General features: G+C 36.1%; 2 protein-coding genes across 3 annotated transcripts in view; one reads left to right on the top strand and one right to left on the bottom strand.

Moving 5' to 3' along the window:
- On the bottom strand, positions 1–17,568 carry LOC113226758 (mediator of RNA polymerase II transcription subunit 17). The gene is made up of 12 exons (XM_026459486.1): positions 17,443–17,568; positions 17,098–17,353; positions 16,348–16,629; positions 16,108–16,243; positions 14,930–15,147; positions 12,547–12,627; positions 7,152–7,323; positions 5,816–5,952; positions 5,056–5,141; positions 2,499–2,631; positions 1,722–1,863; positions 1–244 (listed from the first exon to the last, which is right to left on the bottom strand). The coding sequence occupies exons 1-12, from the start codon at positions 17,529–17,531 to the stop codon at positions 24–26; spliced, it is 1,953 nt and encodes a 650-aa protein (XP_026315271.1). The 5' UTR covers positions 17,532–17,568; the 3' UTR covers positions 1–23.
- A 310-nt stretch (positions 17,569–17,878) lies between these two features.
- The window catches only part of LOC113226759, a 10,241-nt gene continuing 9,034 nt past the window's right edge, over positions 17,879–19,085 (top strand). For both annotated transcript variants that reach the window (XM_026459487.1, XM_026459488.1), the window contains exons 1-2: positions 17,879–18,101; positions 18,625–18,807. In XM_026459487.1, coding sequence (XP_026315272.1) covers positions 18,081–18,101; positions 18,625–18,807 — 204 coding nt within the window. In that variant the 5' untranslated portion in view covers positions 17,879–18,080. The remainder of the gene's footprint in view (positions 18,102–18,624; positions 18,808–19,085) is intronic.

Below are 19,085 nucleotides of genomic sequence, written 5' to 3'. Positions count from 1 at the left end.
ATAAGATTATTACTTAAAATTTATTATGATGGACTGCTTAGGCAAGCCATGAGTAATTCTAACTTATTGAGGAAGTTCTTTCCCTCCATTTTCTCGAGTTTGATCTCCCTGAAAGCACCTCCAAGATTCTCCCATTTCTTATCTTGAACCAACTCGCTCGAAAACAAGTCTTTTCTTGGAGACTGAGCAATGAAGACTTGAATACCGACAGAAGGTTCACACCTTATTGCAATCATCCGATCACCTGGAACAAATGGAGATATTATGGCAGACCGAAAATGTTTTGTTGCATTCTTTTAAAACAATGGGCACATTATTAAATTTTCCAAGAACTTGTAAACTATTTACCAAATGAGGTAGGTAGGTACTTAACAAATGACTCAAGTTCTTAAAAGAAAGCATTAATCAATTAACTATTTAGATCTCATGGTCATTATCTTAATGACAAGAGCTGTAACTACAGTCATCAACCACATCTTAGTTACACGGGTTACATTTTGAGGGATACACATGGGTAAATTTCATCTTAGTTTTGTCTACTGAATTTTGGTGGCAATTTTTATTAAGTATTTAAGTAAAATATTAACTAATAGTTCAGGATACTTACTACATTCAAATATTAAATAATACTTTATGATAATGTTCTACAATATTCCATCAATAAAAGTTGTCACCGAAAATAAGTGGAGAAAACTAACCTAAAAAAAATTACCCATGAATGACTTCCTATTTGCCAAGGGAATAATGATGGTAATATGAAAAGAGCATCAGCCACCATTACGTATTTCTCCTGACTTGGGGCAGATCCACCAGTGCATTGTTTATGGACATTACTGTATCACAAGTAAAGCTGCTGCCGTATAGAAAAGGAACAGATACCTACATCTGTCAGCACGTTCTTTGTGCCTACAGCTCTGGTACCTATCTGGAAAATAGGGAGAGTACTGTACGTGCACCCGGGGCGGCTCACCCGAGGCACTAGTCTCGAGAACCAGATGAAGTCAAGTGACATAGGTCTGTGATAACCCTGAACACTGGCTGATCTGGGGCCAGAACCTGAACTTGTAAGGTTCCTGTGCGCGCACAGGTCTAAGAGTCGTATTCTAGAACTCTACTCAATGCTCAAGTCAGGATTGCACTGGAAATACGACCGTAATGGCAGGGACTCGAGTATGATTTCGAGTGCTTTAAACCATACTTAAATCCTGACTTGAGCATTGAGTAGAGTTCTAGAATACGACCCATAGTGCCTTTCCCGTATACCCTAAGGGTCGGTAGGGAGGGTCATCTAACTCAAATCTAACTCATATAATCAAACTTAAACCTAAAGAATTACACCTTAGATTAATTACATTTTTTAACATACACACTCATAGCCATACACTAGGGAAAACCTGTGTCGCGGGTGCTATGGACACACACATGGACAACCACAAATTACACCGAGAGAAATAAATGTAGACCATACAAATATTTTCCCCGGCCCGGGAATCGAACCTGGGACTTCGCGCGATACAAATGTATTCACAGCCTCAAAGCGATGCGTTGCCACAGCGTTGCGTTATGACGCTACGTTGTACTACATATAAATTAAAACCGCATACCACACAGTGCGTTACAACGGCGCCCCACCCTGAGCAACTTTGTAAGCAATCTGGCCTTACCTTCATTGCAACAACGACTTTAGGCCAGCACTAAAAGTTATAGACCCAGCAGCTTACCATTTGGTGAAGCCAACAGGCACGACGAAGCATTTCCCAGCGGCTCGACAGGACCAGAGCCGAGGTGGGCACTGCTGGCCAACAACTGCCAGCCCATGCAGCGGCCCACTGCCTGTACCGCTGTCATCTGGTGTTGGTAAATCTGCCAATGACATAATAACTGACAGTGCTTTTCAAAAATAACACTCACGCCTTCGGCATATGCCTATGAGGAGCAAACGGTGGCGGATGTCAGCGTCGCTCTGAATTAGTTGTTCAGATTTCATATAGGAATGAAATTAGTGCAGAGTAAAAATGCTGAAAACTATCTAAATAGGTAAGGGTGAAGACACACTCATTGGCGGTTTGTTCATGCTAAAGCACGATCACTATGAAAAGGCATCGTTTACGAGAATGAGAGAGTTTTCTTTTATATTAAAAATTTGCTGAAATTTAATGCGTCGTATTTATCAATCAAGTCTCTTAAGAATTTTGTGGCTCTTCTACAATAGGTGTATCTCAAAATGTTTTTCAACGTTAAAAACAATTTATAGATTAAAAATTAAAATATGGATTATTTAGAACGATTTATTATCGGCAAATTCAACGCATAACCACCTTAAAGGTTCTTTGCAGGCAACGGAGCTTTCGGTAAGCGCCACCTGCTGTTTGCTTGTTCTTATCAACCAATGGTGTTCAAGGGCTAGATCATACTTTTATTACAAACAAGGGGCTAACAAAATATAAGAGACAGGGCCTACTTGGTTTAACTTTACTTAAACCTAGCTTCATAGTTACCTGGCAATATATGAGGTCTCTAAGCTCTTGCAATTCATAAGAGAGGTGTCTCACTTTCCCATCTCGACAGATGCACTTGAGTGTTTTCTCACCCACGTGCACGACTAGTGAAGTTCGACATACCGCGTCGTATCTGAAAAAATATGTGACATAAAGGTTCTATTGACTTCAGCGCCTCTACCATGAGATTACAGTGACAGTTATCGCTAGCGAAATTGTATACAAAATATTGACTCAAATTATTTAATAAACTATCGGACGCTGTTAAAGAATTAAGTTGTAGACAATTTAAAATGAAATTGCATAATTTGTTAGTTACTCAATGCTACTATAAATATTTATGATTTTTTACTAGATAACATATAATGTAAAATGTAACTATTGTATGTTATATTTTTGACTTCCTATTTTCTGGTTTAATTCCAAGTTGTTGTTTGTTGCTATTGTATTAATTTAAGTTTAATGCATGCTACATCAAAAGTGAAATAAGCATTGTGTACATTTTCTTTTTTTGGTGAAATGTATGATCTAATATAATATACTATAAGACTGCATTGTTAACTACATTTTTCAGCGAATATATATCTTGTATTCTTGTTGTTTCTTCTTGTAATCCCTAGGGGCGTTGTATAATTTGCCATATAAAATTCTGAAGCAATTTACGCGGTTACTGACACATTAATGTCGTGGTAGAGGCACTGGGGCCTACCATGAACTCTTATTACAGTTCACTATAGGTTCGTAACGACTAAAAAGCGGAATGGTGATATACACTTCACGTAGCGCTGTCTCACAATGATTCATTTTGGTCCTAAACTGGGAGTCTACTCTCGATCTCCGTCCGAAACAATTACTGTCAAATAAATAATATTCGACTTCTTACTTCAATAAAACTGAAACTATATAAGATATAAATAAACCGGTTATAGAGGGTTGTAAACCTGGTTTCGCTGATTCCAGTTTATTAACTCTATGTCGCTAAAAATGTCGATTACGTTGGTTGTGACAAGGGGGCAGTATAAACGACCCAATATGGATTATGATGCATTGAAAACCAGCACCACAACCTAATTATGGTAGTGGCTGAAGATGAATGAGGTCCTTTTGCGTAAGTCATAGCCGCGTATGAATTGTAATGTTCGTTATTATTTTCTTTATTGCTTTTTGTCCGTTTTATTCCTTTATGTTGTTAGTTTTTCTTTATAATCTTTTATTTAATTGATCTCTTTTTATTTGTTTGTATTGTGGCGTTGCAATAAATGTTTTACTCTTCTATGGACATACATTTTTGTGTGTGTTCACCTTAGAAGTGATAATAAATAAGTTATAATACAATAAAACACATAATCCGAAAACCAGGGTTTTTATTAGGGCTACTATGAAAGTTTAGTGACATTTTTAGGACGCATTTTCACCTATCAATACGAGCAATTTTTACCATGGAGACTCTGTTGTAGCGAAAAAACATGTACCAAAAACGGAAGAAGAAAAAATGGAAGAGCTTTATACATACGAAAGCTATCTCGAGAGAAAAACACATATAATTTGCCCCTTACACAGTAGCAGCAGAGATCCTTGCGAAAGAGTTCGTCCAGAGAAGTACTGCCACCATACCTATTACGGCCACCAAGCCGTAACGTGAGCATTACTGCGTTCCGGTTTTATAGGGTAGAGGTGCTGGTGAAATTTAAGGCACACAGGACTTGTCAACTTTATGTTTCAGAGCGGCGGGCGCAGTGGCAGTGCCTCTCGGATGTTTGCGATTCAAAGCCCTGCAGCTTGATTTTGATTGCCTCTCCCGATCGGGAACGTCGTCTTCGGCTATTTCAAATCGGAACAATAGTTGATTTAAGTCACAAATTAAAAAGATATAGTAGGAATCAGGTTCATCTTGGCGCTCGGAAACCCATCTGATTTCGGGACTCGGTTGGGCTTCCCGATGGATCGATTTCCATTTGAATTAAAATCAGCTGAATGGCACTTCGTCTGTTATATCGTCTGGTAGATGTGACGCTTACGACCAGCGCACGATTTGTTTGTCCCGTCACTAAATAATCATAAAAAACTCTCAATAATAAAGGGTCAAGGTGAAAGTAAACATTTATGGGTGACTGACGATATAAACAATCTTACTACAGAGTTCTAAAAAACCGACCTCAAAAGTTCGTGGAATTACATATATTTGTCAAGTTTTATTGCTATCGATTACCGGAAATCTGATTCATCCCCTAGTTTGCCACCCCTAGAGGTGGAATATTTTCTTCAAATTTAAATGGGACCAATACTGAGGTATCCTCATTCCAACAAAAAGAAAGAATCATAAAAATACGTTCACAATTGCGGACTTATCGCTTAATACATAAAAATAAATAAAGCCAAATTGAGAAACTCCTCCTTTTTTGAAGTCGGTCAATCAATAAAAAAAATAAGCCTAACAGCGTACAAGGTACGTACGTATTTATCACATCTATTTATCGAATTTCCCAAAAGTAGCTTTTCGAGTTTCGTGTTTTTGTTATAAAGAGCGCGTATAATAAAATTTCGTTTTCAAACTTACCCGTAAGCCATAATGTTGATCTTGACACAAGATTGTGTGGGACTATTAAGCGCGTTCCAATGCGACACTATCAGAGGGTCTTTCACCTGTTGAAATTACAAGTTTTAAAATCTAGATAATAAAGTAAAGACGGACCTAGTTTGCTAACAAAAAAGACCTAAAATCGTATAACTCGTCTGTACCCTGCATTATTGGCACTATGTTACTTCAAACTAATAGATAATCCTTGTAATTGATCCTTTCGATCGGCGTCATAAAAGTTAATAGCAGTCGAGCTCCTTGTAAAAGAGTTCGTCCAGGGAAATTACTGCCACCTTACCTATTTCTGCCGCCAATCAGTAATGTGAGTGTTACTGCGTTTTTCGTGCTGGTGAAATTACAGGCACATGGGACTTGTCAACTTATGTCTCAGGATGACTGACGCAAAAGTGGCAGTGCCAATCAAATTTTTGCTATTTAAAGCTGTGATTGGCACTGTAACTGTTATGGACAGGCGTGTAGATTACCATCAGGCGCACGACTTGTCCGTCCCGTCTCTTATATAAAAAAAATATATGGGTACGTCTTTTTTACATTTGGTCGGTTAGATTCCCAGATGAGACAAGCAACTTTTTAAGTCTTTAAAAGCAGTATCACTTACTTCTAAAAATAAAATAATGTCTCCATGAACAAACTATCCCATATACAATATTGAAAGTATTTTCCCTCCGTGTCCACAGCCGTGAGACACCCTGTATAGATAATTTGTTGTTAGTTTTACCTCTTTGGCAATGGTGTCGAGCACATACTCGCTTCGTCGTCGCATGAAGAAGTGCTGCGCCTGTTGGATGATCTGCTCCAGCAGAGATTGTTCTTTGCTCATGTCCAAGAGCTCGTATCTGTCTGCCGCCATTGGACCTGGGGAATGGGCGGTTGTTATACAGGGTAACTCTAAACACGGTTTTCCTATCATTAAAATATATATAACCTTGGACACTTAAAAATTCGCAAATAATTTTTTTTTTTCCACGTACATTTACACAGACGGAACTGAAACTTTCTGTTGCAAAACAAGCCAGCCCTGAAGGTACCGCGTAAACATGTGTTTTGAATTGGATACAAGCAACCGGCAACTAGAAGAGAAAACAGTGTCCAACTGCCGCAACTGGCGGAGAGTGTGTTGATTTCATGTCAATTAGATGAAAATAGAATATTCACTTTTAGTTGCCGGTTGCTTGTATCCAACACAAGACACGCGTTTGCGCAGCGTCTTACAGATCTGAAAAAAATGTTTCATTTTGTAATTATCGAGAAAACTTAAGAAATAGATATTTACATTGTTGTTTTTCAGGATTTTTTAAACACGTTAAAGATACTCAAGTTGTATTTTTTTTATGACATTAAGTGATGTGGGTGAACAGGTTGTGCACCTGGTGGTAAGCGACACGCTTTTCCATAACGGTAGCAGTGCCACACGGAGTTTTAAATCGCAAATTTCTTGGGGCACTGCCACCGCGCCCGTCAACATCTGACAAAAATGTACAAGTCCCATGTGCCTAATTTCACCAGCACCCTTTTAAACCAGAATGTTCACAGTAATGCTCACATTACTACGTGGCGGCAGAAATAGGTAAGGTGGCAATACTTCCCTATTGAATATCGAACAAGTAGGGATGGTATCCCTCCGTACGTTTGATCTGTCACCTATGGGATGGCTCTGCTCTGTACCAACTGGCCACTTTGGATTCAATCGACTAGCGTGCCAACAGGCAATAGGTGACTCGGAATTAGTAGAGACGAAGCTGCAGAGCCTTGAACACTGCTGTAAAGTTACCTGCTTATCGGTATTTTACAGGATATTACGGTATAATATATACTATGTTGTGGATATTCCCAGGATCATAGGATGCGGACTAATTCCCCGAACGCTATAACTTGGACCTTTTCAAGGTGAGAGTGAATAGGCATTATGTAGATGTCCATGCTACATAGTCGACCTAATCGTCACTTTCCATCTAGTAAGGTGGAGGTCAAACGAAAAAAAAATTATTTTCAGAATGACAACTTTAGTTACTTAAGTTTAGTTTACGACGTGATGATACTGGTTAAGGGCTTACCGGCGAGACAGCGGCGTTTGGAAGGCCCGAGCGGGCCGGTGGCGGGGTGCGGGAAGGGGTGGTGCGTGTTGGCGTGGTGCAGCGCGCGCAGCAGCTGGTGCAACGAGTGCTCCAGCACGTGGTCGTGCTCCGACTTCGCGCCCGCCCCCGCCCCTGCAGAACCGCCCTCCGCCTGGTCACGCAAACACAATATACATAGCAATACATCGAAGACAGTGCCGATTACTTGGTATGGTATGGTGTAACGGGCTGTTGTCCGCAACTCGACGTCCAGGCGCCTATTTTGCGTGTCAGTACTTAAGCGTCTATACAGCCTCAAATAATAATAATCATTTATTTAGGAAAAGAAAGCACATTTACAAGCTAATTGATCTACAGCAATTCAAGAATTATTAGGATTGTACCGTACAATTTGTGAATTTCGATTGAGACCGTCATAATCTATTTTAATGTCAGCACTTGTTGGTTCTCCATTGTCTCATAACCTAAAATTGAGGCCGTGTATATGTGTGTGTGCGCGCGTGTGTGTTATGTATATACATATGTGTAGAATTAAGAGACATTAAACCTATATTAAACCTAAACGTATGTACACACAGCACATCAAGCTACACATTGACGTGTCTTGTTCCGTTGCAATGGAGGCGATTTTCGAACAAAAATGTGTAGTCTGATGTGCCGTTGTCCGTACATGAGTAATATTCAGTTAGTTGGTTAGTTTTCTGTGTCTAATTTCGGTGACAATTTTTATTACTGAAATATTCTAAAATATATGTAATATTCGAGTGTAGTACCCTGAAACATTATTTAATATTTCACTATAATATATTTGAATACTTAAATAATAAAAAATACCACCCAAATTAGGAAAAGAAAACTAATCTGAAAATTACTCAACTAATCTTTCTTTTTGAGATTTGAGTTTGTAAGATTTCATTTAATGTTTGTACCTGTGGATTGAGAAGCGATTTCGTACACACCAAAGAATTAACGCTATTATATATCAATAACAAATATAGAAATAATTGTCATCACAATGCCAAAGAATTAACGCCATTATATATCAATATAAAATGTAGAAATAATCACATATTGATTTGAATTTTTTAAATTTTCATTTTCAAATTAATAATATTTTTAGTTGTCAAAGATGTATATTTTAATTAGTATTTGTTAATTACCAACTTAATAATTTTTAAATGAGCATACCTGTGCTACATTTGCACTATCCTGTAATGTTATTATTGTAAACTATCATTAACTGAATTATATTTTTTAATGCGTCATTGGTGCGTTATACTAAATAAAGAAATATATTTGAATTAATGCCAAAGAATTATCGCCATTATATATCAATATAAAATAATGTCATATTTACTTTACCTTTTAAAAAAAATTAATTCTCAAAATCCAAAGTTGACCTTTTTGTATAGATATAAGCTATATTTGTTAACATTTTTAGTTGTCAAAGATGAGTATTTTAAGTAGTATTTGTTAGTTACCATCTTAATAATTTTTATATGTGCATACCTGTGTCACATTCGCACTACCCTGTTATTATTGTAAACTATCAGAAATTGATTTATATTTTTATAATGTCTCCGGTGCCTTATACTAAATAAATAAAAATATTTGAATTGAAAGATACTTTGCTTTTTTCTACAAATTATTTATATTTTTCATAGTACAGGGTCAAGAGCACGTCAAGTTTGATCCTAAAGGTTTAAATGTAACTCTATGCCGCTTGCAATAAGAACGGTCCAAAGTGTCAAGCTTCATGTGCTCTTCACTGTACCTACACTAGTAAAGGTACTGTATTTAAAATGAAACAATAGTTATAAGTAGAAAGGATGAAATTTATATTGAATAATACCTATACATACAACCTACCCTAAATACTAAAATTATAATAATATTCATATTATACAGTAATAACTACTAATAACAGCAACTCCTTAAAAATAATTTAAAATGAGCTCTTGCCTGCTTCTGTCATCAATAGTTTGTACTACAGTATTTTCTGATGTCGCTTCATTGACAACTTGTTTCGTCTTCTGACAGTTGCACCTCAGGGGGTACTAGCTGAATGTTATTATTTTTGCAGATGTTGTGTAGTACTGTTGTGGCTATGATTACGCTTTGTATGTTACTTAATGATAAGCACATAGTCAATGCTATAACTGGAAAGCAGCGTTTTCACACACCAAAAGTCCTGTACAAACATACATAATAATTGTTCATAAAAAACTACTATTATGTCTTGAATCTATCAAATAATAATACAGGGTGCTTTTTTTTACCTTTCAATTGTATTTCTAGTTTTTATGTGTGCCTCATTATATCTAATTTCTTGATTAGTTGATGTGTTTAATAGGGGTGTGAGTAAGTATGGGCGGTTTGGATAGGCACCATCCCCAAGTAACCACCGATTTCCTAAAATTCCATCTTCACACGAAGCAGTAATAATTAATATTAACATAAGTAACTCACATTACTAGTGCTTCAGTTTTAGTTAGATTTGTTACTACCTCTTAAATGAGAATTATTAAAAATTGTTGCATCATGGGACGAACCAGGCTACCGAGCAACAACATTTAGTAATTTCAGGTCTGCATCACAAACAGCTTGGACATTAAGGGAAAAGTATCCCTTTCTGTTTCGGAATTCTTCCCCTATTTTTGAACCTGAAACAAAATTATCTAAGCATTGTAATTCATAATGTATGTACAAAGATAAAATAATTACTGACACACTTCAAAATTTATGTTCTAATTTGATGACAAATCATTGGATTGAATACTTACATGGAGATTGAATGCGTACATGAGTACAGTCAATGGCACCACATACTCTAGGAAATTGAGCTATATTGTAAAATTTATCTGTACTCCTAGTATGCAGCACAATATATTTGCTATACAATCTAGCAATAGCAGCAGATATGTTTGATACTATTCTACATGCTGTTGACAAGGACACACCAGCAAAATCAGCCACTGAATTTAGCATAGTTCCCAATGCGTAAAATCTAATTGTTAATAAAAGTTCATGCAATGGTGGTACGCCGTTATTCCTGAAAATGATAATGAGTTGAGCATTATTTAGCGTAGAATATTAGCAAGTTAAGCAGTCAATGTTTAGGTTATGAATTAAGATTAGGAAATAATAGATAGGTAATAATAAATTACATACCGTTTTGATTTGATTTTGATACATGGCATTATTTCATTTAAAACAAATTCAACAGATGTTTTGTTCAGCCTAAATCTGAATGTAAACTCAGCGTCAGTTAAACTTGCCATGAAGTTTATACGCCTAAACGTTCTTGAAGACACAAGTTGGTCTTGGTCGCTGTCGCTATTATCAAAATCCGATAACTGAGCAAATTGTTCAAGATCACAGTCGCTATCACTTGAAATTACTTCCATTTTCACACTATTACACAGTACAATCGGTCAAAATTGGAGGATCGCTACTAAAGATCGAACACGTTCAAAATCCGATTTGTTAAACTTAAGGATCGGTTATTAAAAGCGCGCAACTGTCACTGCCATACAAATGTCAATCTAAAATGCCATGCCAACAAATGATCGGAATAACGATCCATCGATCGGTTATTGAAATAGTAAAAATAGGATTTGGATTGATTATTCGAGCTTAGATAGCAAATTATAGATTGAGATTGAATATAGAAAGCGGCCGTTAGCAATATTATTCTTGTGTTCTAGTAGTGTTAAAAGCACTTTGTGTAAATATTTATTTAACTTGTATTTCTGAGGTGCAAATCTAGTGGCCCGAGGCAAAGACATCTTAGTGCTTAGTTTAGGCATCAATCTCACACTAAATTATGCTTACTAAAGTGCCAAGCAAATGTCTTGTGTTGGATACAAGCAACCAGCAACTAAAAAGCGAATATTATTCTATTTTCATACAAATTGTTATTGCCGCAACCGGCGGCTGTATCGATTTCAAATCAATTGTATGAAAATAAAGTATTCGCTTCAGTTGCCAGTTGCTTGTATCCAACACAAGACACACGTTTAAGCTAACTAACCCAACGATTCTTTGGCTTCTACCGCCCGTCACCCCCGTACGTGTTCGCAGCCACTATAGTCTCTTTTTTGAAGACGGAGTAAATAACAGTTCTTTGCTCAAGAGTGTTGCCCGCTTACGAGCAGCTAGTGATGGCAGTCGATAAAATATTCTATCGACTATCAACTGAATATTGATCACTTTATGGAATAAATAGCCGAACTTGTTTCATTTGAATCATCCTAGACCATTTTCATATTCATCCAATTACTGAGCACAAGATTATTTTAATTGACAAAGTTTGTGAGTTACATATACATAGACAGTATTTAGAACTATGTTTGTGAAATATACAAACAGGAGATATGTTTCAAAGTTTTCAATTTTAACTCAACATAGATAAAATGAAATCCACCTATTCTTGTTAAAATGTATGTGAATAAAAAATGATCTCGATACTAATGGGCCAACCGTCAAAATAAAGAAGGCAATAACGACATTAATACTCATTAGAATGTCATAACATTTTTTTAACTAGATATCCCAACCGCTTGTCTGGCCCCTTCCATAACTACTTGCTTTTCTAGGAATTGCAATATTTCCATAAAGACATATAATGCTTTGCCTGCAGCGATCGCAGACTTACCCTTAAACATATTTAAAAAGAAATTGACTTGTTATGTGTGATCTGTGTATATACGATAAAGATTATTTATAATGAAAATAAATTGATACAACCTCGTTTATAAAAATAACTGCTTCAATATATTTATAAGATTTTTTAAAATAATTTATCTAATGTAATTTAAATCACTAAAAGGACTACTTTTAAATCACAATTGACAAAATGGCTTTTGACATAGTGCTTTTAAATTAATAAACAATATTTAGAAGTTACAAATACCAATTCGATATACAAATACGATATTAATTCGAAACGCAAATAGGTTTCTAATACAATAAATGGCACGCCTGTGTGCAGGTTGAATACAATGTACTTAATTTTACCCAAGATATGTACAGATATAAATACTGTATTCAGGCAAATAACCATATTCTAACATTCATAATTCCGTCGTTTTTGGAATTCTATCTTGTTTCACAATCTATCGATAAAACTATTGACAACGACTACATAACTATTTAAAATTTTATGAAAACTGTCAACACTACCAATGTCATTTTACTCCATCTTCAAAAAAGAGAGACTATACTAACTACGTATTTTCATAGCTTAGCTTCGCAAGTAACTACGTGAGCTAAGCTAGCTAAGTTAGCTTCGTTCGTGGTGTGGCCTGCGCTTCAGAATATTTGAATGGGAACAATTGATCAGTTTCAAGTACTTGATTAATATTTTCCTTACCTTGGTGCCATCTGGATTTGTGTTTTGATTTTGTCCATTATTGTGACAAAGTCCTATTAATAACTGAATACCTGGTAACACCTGAAATAACATAAACATAGTTAGTGAAGCTATCATTTAGCATAAAGATTTTATAAAATATTCATGCATCGTATTCATCAATAGGCTAATCAAAACATAATCATAAATGTTATCGTATTCAATGTCGCTTTTATTTATTACTGTTATCTCCCAGGCTATCCTTGACGCTGCATGTATGACCGTTTATATTATTTATTTATTATTAGGAAGATTTACAGCAAATATACATATCCTTTACAAATCTCTACAAGTAGCACAAAAAAATAGGTTTTTAAGGTTTCAGTTAGCAGAAACTTCAATCACACCCCTCATGGAACAAGTGCGTAAGTGGAGTTACGTCAAAAACGTATATTGCAGCATCAGATACAGAAAAATATAACTCACATCCTGTCCAATTCTTGTAACTCTATCGACTAATATTGTAGATAGAGTTACAAGAATTGGAGAGGATGTGGGTTGTAATTTTCTGTATCTAATGGAGCAATAAACATGTTTGATGTGACTCCACTTATGCCATTCTTCCATGAGGAGTGCGTTAAAATAAACAACATATTATTTTACGTATTAAAAACATTATATCGACACTGGAAAAGTAAAATGTCTCAACGTGAATTAGAATAAATATTACAGGAGAGCGATTTAAAGTATTTTTTAAGAAATAACGGCGGTTTAAATTCCGATAAATGTAAGAGTGGAGCTAATCGGTTGTTCAGGCCCGTTTTGAAACCACATGTTTTAGACTAGAGTTTACTTGAGTGTGACGAGTGAATAATAATTGTGATGATAAATAAAGTTACGTTTTCCTGTAAACGAATGAAAGTTGTTTTCATTACACTCCTGTAATATTTTCCAAAATGCACTTTAGACGTTTTACCTTTCTAGCGTCGGTATAATTAAGTAGAATATTGTTTAGTAAACAAACGTCTAATCGAGTTAACATTGGTATTGAACAGATCTATGTCCAAAGACGATTGATAACACTCTGATAAAAAATTAATTTTGTCTGTATTTAGTCCTCGCTTCGGACATATTAAGTACCGACGCCTGAGACTCAGCTAGTTAGTCCTAAAGGATAAGGCTGCTAACAGATTAACTGCTGCATGGAGTTGATTGTGACAATGCATTAACTACAAACATGCAGTCAATTTCACAGTTTACTATTTGAAATAGGAAGCAAATGTGATTTTCGCCTATAATCGAGAGGTACAAAATGATAACGTTTACTATGCTTCACACAGCCTGATGTTCGCTGTTTTACCTTATAATATAAATACTGTATTAACTACTTTTTGTACGGCTTCTTCTTATAATAGACTTCTCGGTATATATAAATAAACTTCGTCTTACTATAATAGAATTTTTTAAGAAATATTTAAAACAAATTAACGCATTTTCTTTTATTTCTAAAACTATTTACTAGTGGCTCCACCTACACCACGTCGACAGCTAATTTCTTGAAATCTTGGAAACCTGACGCTTCAGGACATTTTGTTACATACCAGTACTTGTTTGTATAGAAAATGGATATTTCAGGTATGTTGTATGCATGACCGCCATTTTGAATCTTTTTACAAAGTGGTGGACGGTAGGTAAGACAACATTTTCGAAATTTCTTTATTATTCCCAACATATTGCACTTGCCGATTAGACCTTGATTTATTTGTATTTAACATATTAGAGATTATGGTACTAAGTATATTAATATTTATTTATTTACTTAATATAAAAAATGTACAATTTTTGCATAGTGCCACAAAATTAATTGTTAGTTTGTAGCAGGTTCAAATGAGTCTCAACATCAATCCATTTAAACGTCACAATGCTGGGCGTGGGTCTCCTCGTAGGCGAGGGTTAAGGCCATAGTTCCACACGCTAGCCCAATGCGGGTTGGGAACTTCACAAGTTTTCCGAGCATTGTGAACCTTCCTCGACGTGCAGGTTTCATCACGACATTTTCCTTCACCGAAACGCTCATGGCACATTTCAAATTAAATTTCGCATATAAATTCTGAGAAGCTCAGAGGCGCGAGTCCGGGTACGAACCCACGGACCCTGCTTCGGAGGTGGTACGTCAAAGACCATTAAGCTACCACCACAGCTACTGGTGGCTCGTCCAGGATGAGTTTCCCAATATAATAATGACAAATTGATATTTACAATGGGTAACCACATTTATAAATTAGATCCTTTATGGTATGAGACAACAATCATGATTAGTTCTCGATACCATCCATTACGTAAACGTCATAAAATATCCGATGCCATAATCAAAATATGTGTTAGGGTTGTTGTATACACTTACAGTAGCCATAATTTGGTTCCCAACAACCATATGCGGTATGGAAGCGTCTAACTGCACGGCTTCAGCGGCTAGCCTCGCGAACAATTCTTTGCAAAATAGCACATTTTGAGCCGCCTCGAGTTTCTGTTGCCAATGCAGCTCTGCCCCATCACCTGGTAGTGTGCCCGGGCAGTTCAGTGCAGCTGAACTTAGGGTGGCTGTTACTACGTCTTCTTGTTCTGCAATAAAATAAAGCTTATGCTATTTAAAATAAGTTGGTGATTATTGCCAGCACTAGGAATTGATGGTAAATGGTAGAATGGAGCTATTTTTGAATGGATGGAATCTTTAGTATTCTTTACACAACAATTCGGACGAGACATTAATTAATGTGTTGTTTAAAATATATTGTTTTTTAATAAGAAGGATAGAAGCGTCTTTTGAGGGGAGATGGGTAGAGGCCGTTCTGCACATAATGATTATTACCATGTCTTATTCGGCAACGAGTACACCAAGAGCACTTCAATGGATTGGACCATAGCACCCTAATTTTGTTATTATTATATTAAGTGACGGGACGAACAAGCCATGCGCCTAAGCGACACGTCTATGTATAACAGTTGCAGTGCCACTCAGATGTTTAAATCGCAAAGATCTTAGGGGCACTGCCACTGCGTCCGTCACCCTGAGACTTAAGTTGACAAGTCTCATGTGCCTGTAATTTCACCAGCACCCTTACCCTCCCAAATCAGAACTCACTAATGTTCTCATTACTGCTTGTGGCAGTAGAAATAGGTAAGTTGGCAGTACTTCCCTGGATGAACTCTTTCACAAGGAGCTCTATTGCTACTAATTATTGTATCTGTTTTGTACAGTGAGCAAAAGTACATACTGGAGAATGTTTACTATGCTGGTTCACTTTATTATTACGTGATTGCTCATTTTAAGGTTATCCATGCATAAGGCGCCTGGCATAGATAGTACCACAGCACAAGGTCTATTTCAGCTTCAAAGTAGCACTGTCGTGTACCGGATCAAGTTGTAGGGAGAACTAGTGATGGTGATCACAGGCAATGGATAACGAAATTAGCGAATTTTGTCACAAACTTCGCTTTTTGGAAAATGTTTATAGGTCGTGGTAACTTTCCTTCAAACTCGATTGTTAGAAGATTAAGAGTTTGTTTAACATAAAAATGTACCTTTTTGACAAAGTACAGATATGAAAGCGACGCCTTGGAGCTCGGGAGGCACGGTAACACGCAGTGCGGACGGTGTCGGGCCAGTTGCGTTTAAGCTCATAGCTTGAGCTATTTGATCCTCTGGAGCTTTCGTTACCTGCAAACCAGAATACCATGTAAGAATAATATGTATTTCGTGTAGTTAATATATGTGCAATCAGGATGTATGTATGTTGATATGAAAAATATTACACTATTTACCTCAAAAACTCCAGTCTGGCTGAACTTAGATCCAGCAGTACGGTAGCTCAAATCACCTACAATAGTATTCCCGACTTTTTTGAGTCTCCAATTTTGTCGTAATCGCAACAAATCTATATGAAAATCTGGCATGTTCCGCGTAACGCGCATCGTCTCACTCGCACGGAGACGTTCTACACCAGCTAGAAGGACTGCTGATGCTGCCGCTAAAGCCTTTTTACGTCCATAGACTTGAACCATGGGACGGTTGTCCACTTGATCTGCTTGTATTTGATCTAGGACCTGAAAAATTTGTAAAAAAGATTTAAATAAATAAAATCCCCATTTGCGACTTTATTTACTTGATGTTGTATTGTGTGTGTTAAAATTTGCAATAACAAAGAGACCATATATGGTAGCAGGTATGGTAGTGAGTTGATACAGTATAGATAAAAAGGACATGTGAGCGCGAACTGCTATGTATATGAAAATAGTGAATGTTTGACTTTTGGGCAGACTTCTAAAAGAAACTAAATAATAAATCAATCTCTAGACAAATTGTTGTTGGTAAATAATCATATTGAAACAGCACCTTGTACTCAATATGATAAAGTTGATTTCTTATCAAGTTGATTTTAAAATTGGGACATAATTGTTTATTAAACTTATCAAGTATTTTAACAATGCTCAGATCATCAGTACTTTCTATTACAATTTAGTATTAAGGTACATAACAGAAATATTTTATTATAAGTAAAATCCAGTACGTACCATGTACCTTTTCTCCTTTGCAATAGTGATCACATCCGCCAGCACGGACACTTCAGTCAGGGCATTTCTCAGCTTGTTCCGTACCGAGTCCCAAGGCCACAGACTCGATTGGTACCCAGGTTCCTTATTTTCATCTTCAGATTTCGTCTCTGAACTGCTCTCACCTTCTTTCTTGACAATACTGTAGTCATCTTCAGTCTTCGAAAAATCTATCTTTTGCGCTAACCGAGTTAGATTTTCTGACATAGACAGAGGCCTGAAAGTATAAGTTAATCTTAGACAAAAATTCAATGCAAATGGAACAATATTTATTCTATTTTTTAAAGATAATGTTTTTGGACTTACGCTTGATATATCTCTTGGCCATCGTAGGTTATTTCTTGAATTTGATTCTCTATCGGAGCTTCGATTGATATGCTCACTGAATTCGACATTGTGTATTTTATTTTTTTTCACTGCACATTATAGTTAAAGTTTCAAAATATTATGCAGCATAGTCACGAACTCCCAAAACAAGCCGAAACAGCGGAGACTTCAGCTTTTTTCATTTGTCAATTTGACATTTCTCCCATATTATAATTACGAGAGAGAAGATGTTGTTGTATGTTATGATACACAAGATAAAAAGAGACAAAGTTACTTCCGGTACACGTGAATGAATGATTTTAAGAGCCTACCCTAGTATGATAAGGCGTGAATAATTTATAATCGACTGATTTTTCTCAAAATACGAATTAAACTAAATTTCTATCCAAAATGGTAACACTGAATTAATGCCCCAACCAATGGTTGTCATTTGGGCAGTATCGACCATTTTTCTGAAAGAAAAATATGTTCTCGCCTCGAAGTGGATTCGAATCAATTTTGGGACTTCGAAATGAGTTCATCAAAATAAAGTTTTACTAGTATTTCCTGTATGAAAAGAATAATATTGGTTCTTGGTTAATTTCGTTACATTCATTGTGTACTTTCGCTTATTTAAAATGACTGATCGGACTATTGCAGTAAGTATATAACATTAATATTCTTTATAATTCTAAATATTCTTAAAGTTCTCGAAGTCTTTCAAGACTCGAGTGTAATAACTCCGATATCCAACGAGTTTTTTGTGGCTTCTCTACCTCTACTAAGCAAGAGCGTTGTTTGATAATCTCAAACAACCTAGAGATAAAGGCATTTTGTGTGATATTGATAATTACAGCCTTCTTGTTTAATATGTAGGGATCATATAACATTCCCATCTAAATCACTTTTATTGTATTTATGGGCGGGTTTCTTAAACCCGGCTTATGCGGTTTTTGGCAAAGATACCGTTTAGGTTATTTAAGTTTTTATCTGTAATAAAGAATTGGAAAAAACAAAAATAGACAAAGATTGGTACTTATTATAACTGACTTCATAAGGATGTCGTATTTATTTAAGTGACCAGTACATACATAAGTATGCGTAATGTATAAAAAAAAAACAATAAAAGTAAAATACTTTATTAGCTTTATATTGTAAAAATAAATAAATTTTAATTTTCAGTCACGCCCAAGTTTGGAACAAGTCGTAGCAATAGTGGATTTTATGGAGAAGCACCCATCCCTAGCTCTGGGCCAGCTGCGAGGACTGGAAGGCCGGGACCAGAGCAAGAAGCTGTGGCATAAATTGACCTCTATTGTTAATAGCATCAACGGTCCCAATCGGCCAATGAAGTCTTGGGTTAAGGTAAATTTTGCCATTACTTCTACATCAACATCCATAACATATAAGTACCTCAAAAGAAGGTATCCCATAATTGTGATCCCTGAGAGAGTATATTGCAGATAGATTATAGATATAGATAGATAAGCTAAGGTGGCCTGGAAGAAATTGCTACGTAGCAATAAGGCCGCCTGTTGCACATCATCTTACTATCTTTATACCTAAGTTACTTTATTGTAGTTTAACTGTAATTTTATGGCCAATAAATAATATTTCATTCATTCATAGATATTACTGCCTCC

The sequence above is a fragment of the Hyposmocoma kahamanoa genome, unplaced genomic scaffold (assembly GCF_003589595.1).
Source record: "Hyposmocoma kahamanoa isolate Upper Pololo Valley unplaced genomic scaffold, ASM358959v1 202, whole genome shotgun sequence".
Lineage (NCBI taxonomy): Eukaryota > Metazoa > Arthropoda > Insecta > Lepidoptera > Cosmopterigidae > Hyposmocoma > Hyposmocoma kahamanoa.
The sequence above is the reverse complement of the archived record's forward strand: the minus strand, read 5'-3'. Positions and strand labels throughout refer to the sequence as shown.